General features: G+C 33.6%; 1 protein-coding gene across 5 annotated transcripts in view; it reads left to right on the top strand.

Annotated features, from left to right (window-relative positions):
• Positions 1 to 10083, top strand: part of LOC107754483 (testican-1-like) — a 216949-nt gene that overhangs the window by 104293 nt on the left and 102573 nt on the right. For 3 of the 5 annotated variants that reach the window (XM_016570942.1, XM_016570947.1, XM_016570944.1), the window contains exon 3: positions 9467 to 9475. The exons of 1 other annotated variant lie outside the window; for it this stretch is intronic. In XM_016570942.1, the coding sequence (XP_016426428.1) occupies positions 9467 to 9475 (9 nt within the window). The remainder of the gene's footprint in view (positions 1 to 9466; positions 9476 to 10083) is intronic. One more of the 5 variants, XM_016570945.1, reaches the window with a different exon arrangement.

A 10083-nucleotide genomic window follows, 5' to 3' on the forward strand; every position in this document is an offset into this window, starting at 1 on the left:
GGTCATGCCCAACATTTTTCTAATTTACAGTAGATCTCTATCTTTAAGCCCTTTCAAGCTACAAGCTTTTGAAATCTTGATGTCAAAATCCAGCATTTTTCCAAAAATCCCTGGCGCCTAAAAGGTTAATATATTCCGCGCTCAAACACATGCACAAAGTTTGGCACAAAGCACAGGCAAAATTAGCCTAATGATTATTAATGTGTTGGAAAAAAAAGAGACATTTTAATTATTTATTAATAAACTAGTGTTTTCTGAGTCCTTGTCGGTTGCAAAGATGAAATTCTCAGTGCTGACTCTCATCTCTGCAGTACCGGGCCTTTAGAGAGAAATGCAATCTTCATACAGATTACATAATCAGGGAGTATCTGATTTTCTTTTGAATTGGTTCGTTTAAAAGTAGGCATTTCAAGCTTTCTATGGCTATATTTCTCATGTCTGTGAGGCAACCATACTTTGAGTGTCGGTTCTTTTTTGTGACACGCTCCAGTTCAGTGAGACAGAGATGGCAGAAAGCATATCCTGTTTGTTTTTATTATTTTACAAAAGCACAACGTTTTGTTGTTATTATGAGTTTACAGAAATAAAATAAATTTCGAACTGATTTTAAGTTGTTTCATTATCAGGAAAAAATGCAAGTGATCGTGCCGGCGCCAATGTGTGACATCACATTTGACAGATTCTGTGAACGGCTTGCTCTGAGACACTGCTTATGATTTATGGAGATTAAAAAATAAGGAGCGGGTGGATTTTGACCATTATAGGGTGGTTGTGTACACACACTGCCAACACACACATTTATGTTCAAACAACATGTAAAAGTGAATTCTGCATAATTGGTGCCCTGATAACTAGTAATAATGTATGAAAACATCTCTTGAACACCAATCACAAAACCTTTCTCACTCTTGAATCCTGTCGAACACTTTCTGCTGTTTATGTAGTTTCAAGTGCATCTCAGGAGGAGGATGAATCTGTCTCTCAATGATGGAGGGATGAAATGCAATCCCACAAGTCCTCTGGCGTGAGGAAAACTGCATGAGTTTCTCTCTTCCGGAGTGTGTTATGGATAAACTCTCTCCGGCTTTTCCAGTCCCACAGGAGTCTGCAGGGAAGCAGGCGGGCCGTGTTAAAACAAAATGAACACATTGATTTATTTCCTCTGTGAAGTGGGACCGGGCTCATGGGAATGACATGTGTCAGATAACACGCGCACACACACACACTCAGCGTGGAGGCGCTGGAAACACATCTCATGCTGGTGCGGACAGGCTCCGTATCTGTGATGGGATCAGGTAGTCGTCGGTACAGAAGGTGTATTCACCTCGTGTTATCATACACACCTCGTCACGCTGAGTTTGGATGTGAGAAATCGAGCCTGCAGCAGGCGCCGCGTGTGCCGTCAGCTCTGGGTTTGGATGCATCTGATACTTCTGCTCTCTATTTCGGTTTCATGTGTTTCACTGGGCTGAAGTTTGGATCGTAAGCCGTGTTCGGACTGGATTCAGGTTCATGTCAGTAATTTTTTTTTACACTTTTTAAGGAGTAGTTCATGTGCTGGTGAAAGTTACAGGATCTTTTATTTGTTCTATAAAAAGTCCTTTAAAAGCAACCACAGGTAACAGCAATGAGTGAATCGACATGCTAGTAAAAACCTTCACAATGTTGGCTTTAGCATATTTTTACATTTATGCAGTCGCTGCAATCGCTGTGTTTATTGAAAAGATGTTTGGATCTTGAATTTTATTTGCTTTATTTACAGTAGCCTAGTTATTGAACATTGTATATTGTTCTTTACAGGACTGGTTTATGTCACTCATGTATGCTCATGTGTACTATTTTGTGCATAATTAATTAGAACAGCTAAATATATTATGTGATTGGTCAGTGATGAGGCGCAGTGTTGTTATCGATAACTGAAACTGAAAGTATTAAAACTGTTTTTGTTCACTGAAATAAAGATGAAATAAATATTAGATGAAAAACTAAAAAAGAAAAAAAAAATTAAAGCTAAATAGAAATAGAAAAAAACTAAACCAATAAAATGACAAAAACACATATGAAATGAAAACTGAAAATATTAAAATAAATACTAATAAAAATATGAATAAAAACTATATATTTTTTTATATTTATTTTTGGTATTTTTGCCTTTATTATGATAGGACAGATCAGACATGACAGGAAGTGAAGTGCGAGAGAGAGAGGGGGCGGGATCGGGAAAAGTCCTCGAGGCGGGATTCGAACTCGGGACGCAACAGCGATGTATGTCGGCGCACTGCCTACAAGGCTATCGGTACCAATAAATACTATATTAATATAGAAATAATACTAAAATAACACTGGACACTAATACAATAACATTATAAATGCAATTTACATTCACATTTATGCATTTGACAGACGCTTTTATCCAGAATGACTTATATCAATTCTTGCTTTTCCTGAGAATCAAACCCATGACTTTGGTGTTGCTAGCGCTATGATCTATTGTTTGAGCTACAGGAAAAATAAATCTAAACAAAATCAACATTTGACGAGCTGATCTTTGTAATTATGGAGGCTTGTTTGGTGTATTTATAAACAGATTAAGCGAGTTTACAATGTGCTGATGATGTTTGTGGAGTCATGGATGATTTCCTCTGTCTACTCAACCGTTTTTGAGTTTTTTGGGTGTGCGTGTTCTATAGAAACCACACACATCCATCTCACCCACTCATGTGTGTTTGTTTGACAAGTTATTTTGGTTTAGTGAGTGTTTAGTGGTTTATTGATTGAATTAAGTTGTCGGTCACAGCAGTTTCATTCAGAAGCTAGTTTCTGTTTTCATCGTTTCAGATTTTCCATATCATTTGTCACAAACGTGAAGCAACAAAGCGTATCAAGTTATTTTGCACAAGTTTCATTTTTACTCAAAGAAAATGTATTGGCCAGACAAATAAAAAAAAGGATTGATGCCCAAACAAACACTTTGATTCTCTCAGAGACGGTGATGGAGATGAAGCAAACACATCTTTCTTTGAAACACACAGCAGTAATTGATCAGGAAAACAAAGTTTGCATGATTTACTTGGTTTACTTGATTATCCATTCATAATTTTTAAGAAAAATCAGTGAGTCTCAAATATAATCATAAGGCTTTTGGTGAACGTTTATTTGTTCGTCTCTCAATCATCATTGTATTGCATTGCATTTTATGTTTTGATCATCAAACTAAGCATTTAAATACTAAGACATACTATTGGAGATACGGAGTGACGACTGATATTTGTCATTTTAGTATCTGCTATACTGTTATGAGACCTCATTGATTTACATTACAAGCTATCAGAATTTCATCTTCATTTTTATGTATATAAATAATAGCCTCTGCACCAAATTGCATATTTGTGCTCAGTTTGGGCCTTGGAATAAAACTGAGCTGGTTTTTTTTCTCCATATCCTCACTATATCATGCAGACTATATGAGCCATAAAAGCCTGATGGATCAAATACTGTATGATACTCAACAAAAAACACACTTTAGGTCTGAAGATTCAATAAACTTTTGAATTTTCAAATTTTTTTTTTGACTGTTCTTTTATATGTAAGGCTACAGGGCAAAATCTGCTGGATTCAGTTGCACACAGCATCATATTTGAAACTATTTTTAACTTGACATGCAACACTTGCACTGCAGAGTGCTGAAAAAACCAAAGAGATGCCTTACAAGAACCAAAAGATGTCTGTTTGATTCATGTCTGCATAGACCAACAATTAAAAAAAACACACAGATGGGTCTCGGCCCGTCCTCCCAAAACCCCTGAGAACTGGCTTTATTTATCTGTCGTGTACTTGAGCAGTCAGAACGACAAATCTGCACATCGCTCATAAACACTGGTCCCGCTGGTGGCGTTAAGCACGTCTCAGCACTCTCTGGTCTTCTGCTCCGGCGGGACCTGTAAACTTTACACGGGCCGTTATGTTCCCTCTGATGACGCTGTAAAGTTTACGCATCAGATGGCACTGCTGGCAGCTGCTCGTACAGTTTGAAATTCTCCGAGTCTGTTTTTTGATACACTAGAGCAGGAGAGAGCCACGGGCTGTTCTGTGCTATCAGACAACACCAGAGGAGAAATCAAGAGAAACAGAGAGAGAGACTGTGTGTATGTTTTTAGAAAATCTTGTGTGTCTGAGCTTTTAACCTCTAGACCCCTCATTACTATATTTCCCACAATCCTTTGGCTTTCAGTTTTGCCAGTAAGCGAGTTTGAGGTGTTTCACCTTGATGTGAGTAAGCATGTCTGTAATACCTGAAGAAAGCCATCCGTTAGCTTTCCCGTACATCTTATGCTTCAGCTTTGCTCACAGGATTTCAGTTCCAGATGTTCAGATATTAAGGCAATACACAGGAAAAAAAAAGGATGTTCATTTAAATGGTAAAAGATTGTGTAAAAAAAGCTGAGCTATTTAGTATGATTAGAGATAATATTATAGTTTTTTGCATATTTAATTCATTATTTTTAATTGTTTTTGAATGTCTTTTTAGTTTTTATTATTTTTTTATTTCAGTTTTATTTCTAGTTTTTTAATACATCAAATTAAACTAAATGAAAATGAGAAATGTTGCATTAGCAACTAGATGAAATAAAGTAATTTAAATGTTATATTATTTCAGTTAACATGTATTTTAATTCAAGTAATTTTTTTAATTGTTTTAGTGAAACTAAATATAATATTGCTGTTTCTCTTGATATATATGGTGATAAACTCTAATAGGTCTAATGGCACATTCATGTAAATAATGTGATTTTGGAAATGAAAAAGAGCAAAGTCATCCTATAATTTACAGGGGGAAAAAAACATAAATTGACATTTCCAGTATTGCCTGTTGTTTTGTTTGATTTTAAAATAATTGTTTATTCTTATCTTATTTTTTCTTATCAGCTAAGTACGTTAGGGATTTATGTTAATTTTATGTTGTTAAATAGATATTTATTGCATTATTTTCGTATCATGTGTGTTTCCATGATGGTGTTTTGTGTTTGTGTGTATGACAATGTGCATAGAAAACACTCTTTTACTTTTTCTACTTCAAAATTTTACATTTAATTCAATGTGTTACTACTACTTTGCAAATAATTGTGAAATTTACTAGCAATTTCTGAGTGGAATTGTTCTTACAACAATTTTTTAGTCAATGTGTATATTAGTATTTAAGTCTGCTTGTGGAAAAGTTATTTGTGATGAACTTTGATTCATCATGCGACTTTCTTTTTATGACCTTAGTTTTTAAGGTGCTTGTCAGTATATTACAAAGTAGTGGTGTGCGATATGATGATTTTTGATCGTGGACGATAAAAATGTCTCAAATTCTTTTTTATTTTATACTTTGTTACCTTGAAAGGCTTTGTTTTGTTTTTTTGTTTTTTTTTAAAAAAAGGGAAATTAGTTTGGCTGTACTGCTCAGACAACTTGCAAAATAGTAAAATCAACATGACAAAGAATCGTGATAAAACCGTGAATCGTAATATTTCTGAAAAAAAAATCATGATTTTATATTTTTGCCATATCGCCCACCCCTATTACAAAGGTAAAAAAAAAGCAGACTTAGTAATTTGGTATATTAATGTTTTTATTACTGTAAATTTGAGGTAAATCTGTAAAACTAAAAATGTCAATACCATATATTTTACAGTAAAGATCTGGCAACCACAGCTACAGTTTTTTAACATAAATTAATTTTTTTTACAGATTTTTTTGTATTGAGATGGGTTAAACAGCCAAACCTAAACCCTCTGAGGTGATGAAGTGAGAGGAAACAATGAGAAAAGAAAGGAAAGAGCTGAGCACTTGAGAAGAGCTGGAGTGATGGCTTGTGATGTTTGTGATAGATTAGCATATCAAACACAGTCAAGCGTGACTCTGACTTTGACAGTATTTAGATGGATTTTCGAAGAACTAATTCTAATTTAGTTAAACCACAAGCAATTAACATTCAAATGACCAAAACAGTGTTGATACAGAGAAATTAAGCATTAATCGAATTGAAAAATTGCCTCTTCAGATCGATGCGGATGCTTTGAATGCAAATGCATGTTGTTTTAATTTCTTTACTCGTGTTTTTCCCACTTCTTCATTCTGTCTGCACTCGCCTTCGAAAATAGAAATGAAAGTGTGAACAAGTGCTTTGGTGAAATTAGGGCAGGATTTGAGAGACTGAGTGATTTTCTCAAATGAACTATGTTGGGTTTAGTTTAAAAGAAGCAAATGCTTTCTGAATGAAGGGCAGGTTTAAAAACCACGAGATCCATCTAATAACACATTAATCCATGTTAATGCTCTCATGAATGATTGATAACTAATTAAAATCCAACGTGATTTCATTAGAATTCGTTTTTATATGAAGTGTAATGTCAAGTTCAGTAAATGCATTACAGCCTTGGGCGTCGGAGCGAGGGGGAATTCAAACACCTCGACTTCCTGTTTGAATAGGAAATGCATTAATACAGGAAAGAAAACAAGTGTGTTACTTTAACTGGCATTAAACAAATTAATATTTTTCATAATAACTACAGTTAAGTAGGGATGTAACGATATTATCGATATTGTGATATCGCGATAACAAAACTGTCTCGATATTATTATAGTCACATGACGATATGAAACGATAGGTCTTCCGGGCAAAAAGTGTAGTTTTTTAAATATATTTAAACTTCTTATTTTAACATAAAAGGTATTTAAAGTAGTGTTTTGGGCCATTATGCTTTGGCACAGTATCTGTCAAACGAACTAAAACCGAAAGCACAATATTGTACAATAGCACAATATAATGTCATTGTTGTTATTATTATTATTATATTCAAATTTGTTTGGCTTCCTGAAACACCAGTGTGAATGTAATTTAGACTGAGACAGTAATAAAAAGAGGGTCAAGTCACCCTCATAGTCAATTCAATGACTTTTTTCTGACTTAAGTTTTCTTAGTTAAGAACATGGGTTGGAGCTCTTAATTTTGAACTCTCAAAAAAAATATCGCAATAAATATCGTATTGTGGACTTCATACCGTGGTATTATCGTATCGTGAGATTTTGATGTTGTTACATCCCTACAGTTAAGGCAGGACACTACAGGCAAAACCATTGTTTTTTCATGCACTGGTCAACTTTGAGATTCTCAGAATGAGTTTGTTTCTCATTCATCAAACTTAACACTTTTATTCATATCTATAAACTGAAGGTTCCTGTAGAGGGGTTTGCGGTAACACTTTAGATTCACTATTAACTAGTAGCTTATTAGCATGCCTATTATTAACATATTGGCTGTTTATTAGTACTTATAAAGCACATATTCTGCATGATCATATTCTACATCCCTAATCCTACTAATACCTAAACTTAACAAATACCTTACTAACTTAATAAACAGCAAATTATGAGTGAATTGAGGCAAAAGTCATAGTTAATATTTTGTTAACAGCAAGAATTGGACCTTAAAATAAAGTGTGACCGGGTTTGCTAATATATCATTCACCTGCTATGTATTAGGTAACACTTTATTTTAAAGACCAATTCTCACTATTAACTAGTTGCTTATTAACAAGCATATAGCATATTGGCTGTTTATTAGTACTTTATTCTGCATGACTATATTTTAGATCCCTTAATCCGACTCCATACCTAAACTTAGCAACTACGTTACTGTTAATAAGCAGCAAATTAGGAGTTTATTAAGGTAAAAGTCATAGATATTAGTGAGAATTTGTCCCCAAACTAAAGTATGACCAAATATTAACATTTTATTCCTAAAAACGTGGCAAAAAGTAGTTGTTTTCTGGATTTTGACAGTATTTTCTGATTTATGAAGTGATAAAAAGAGAAATTTAAAATTTGTAATTTCAATCATTTAACTCTGTCAATAAAATCAAATAAGAATTTTGAACCTGGCTTTATCTATTTCTGTTGTGTGCATTTAAGTGCGTATTTAATTACAAAATGCCTCATTTTCAAATTTAAACATATAATTTTAAAACTTGTCATGCAAAACAGCTGTACTGTGATTAATCATCAGGCGATATCTATTAAAATTTTTACCCTATTTACCCTTGGTTTCTTACCTTAAATCTAAGAATTGCATGAGTTCACTTCTCTGTTTTTCTTTTGATTTGTGCATCAAAAGAAATTGATACGTGTGCTAGAAATACATAGATACCTAAATACTGATGAGATTACATAACAAACACATGCACACAGAGAAACTCAATAGAAACTCAGTAGTGTTGTGTGTGTATTTGTCCTCTAAGTTTAAAATCTTAATATTGATTTATTGTGTTTATTCCAAACATTTTATCAGCCGCTGGGACAAAAGCTGTTTGGTGAAAGACCTCAGCTGAAGTATTTATTAATAACGATCATGTCTTTATCTCAAAGATGTGTACGTGCGCCGCTGTTATTGTTTTCTTCGTCTGTTGCGCACGCCGGCTGTAATGCGTTCAGAATTTCACGTCTTCTCTCATAATATCCTGTATCGCTTCACACATGAAATAACCCACAGGGTGTGTGTTTTTGTATGGATGAATGTTGGTGTGTGTGTGTGTGGGTGTGTTGTCGTCCCAGCTGGATACATCATTGAAACACTGTAAATGTGTGTTTTTTTTATTAATTGATGTTTCATTAGTTTGAATCACTCATGTTTGATTGTAAGAACCAGCTGATGAATTATGTATGTGTGTTCAGTTCATGCTTTATATTTTTTTGTGTTTGCCAGAATTTTACAATATTTTTTTTTTATGTATTATAAGACACATTTCAGCAATATCACACTCACGCTTATGTTGTTATATCTGTGATTCGGCTGTAATCAGCATGAATTGTGATTATAATTTAGCCTTAAAGAGATAGTTCACCCAAAAATGAAGATTCTGTCATCATTTACTCAGCCTCAGGTTGTTCCAAACCTGTATGAATTTCTTTCTTCTGTTGAACAGAAAAGAAGATATTTTGAAGAATGTTGGTAACCAAACAGTTGACGGTAGCCATTGACTTCCATGGTATGAAAAAATACTATGTAATACAATGGCTACCATCAAGTGTTTGGTTAGCCAGATTCTTCTAAATATCTTCTTTTGTGTTCAATAGAGGAAAGAAGAAATTCCCTTTTCATGTTACAATAAAAAAACAAGATGTTAACAATGAGTAACTCACATTTTGCGTTCAATTTATCTGCTTTAGCTCCTGATCGGTTTATTTCAAATCTGTTCCAGCGATGTGTATTACTGATTGTATGCTAATGATGCTCTCCTTAGTGAAATATGATATGCAATCTGTTTAAGTAAATGATATTTCCTCATTAAATCTCCAAACACTTTACATGGAAACTCATGGAAAGTTTGTTTTCCAGCCAATCTATCATTTCAGTTTTCATTGATCATTTGATGACTGATAACCTGATTTTAATCTCTTTCTCTTTTTCTGCTTTCTTGATAAGGAGGTTGAGGTAAGTTAAACAGTTTAAAATTTTTGTATACAAAGATTTTTCACTTGTTTAGTAACATCCACAATCCTCTGTTGTTTCTCTGTGTGTATGTGTACACCGTTCAAAAGTTTGGGGTCAGTAAAATTCAACAAGATTGCGTTCAACTGATCAAAAGCGACAGTTTAATGTTACAAAAGATTTCTATTTCAAATAAATGTTGTTCTTTTGAACATTCTATTCACCAAAGAATCCTAAAAAATAAAATATATCTCAGTTTCTACAAAATTATGAAGCAACATAACTGTTTTTTAATGTTGATAATAATCAGAAATGTTTCTTGAGCAGCAAATCAGCACATTAGAATGATTTCTGAAGAATCATGTGACACTGAAGACTGGAGTAATGATGCTGAAAATTCAGCTTTGATCACAGGAATAAATTAATTTTAAAACATATTCAAATAGAAAACAGTTATTTAAAATTGTAATAATATTTCAAAATTTTTACAGTATTTTTAATCAAATAAATGCAGCCTTGGTGGGCAGAAGAAACTTCTTTCAAAAACATAAAAAACTACTTACCCCAAAATTTTAAATAGCATTATATACTGTATATATATATATATATAT

The sequence above is a fragment of the Sinocyclocheilus rhinocerous genome, unplaced genomic scaffold, assembly GCF_001515625.1.
Source record: "Sinocyclocheilus rhinocerous isolate Xijiao unplaced genomic scaffold, SAMN03320098_v1.1 scaffold50, whole genome shotgun sequence".
In the NCBI taxonomy this organism is placed as follows: Eukaryota; Metazoa; Chordata; class Actinopteri; order Cypriniformes; family Cyprinidae; genus Sinocyclocheilus; species Sinocyclocheilus rhinocerous.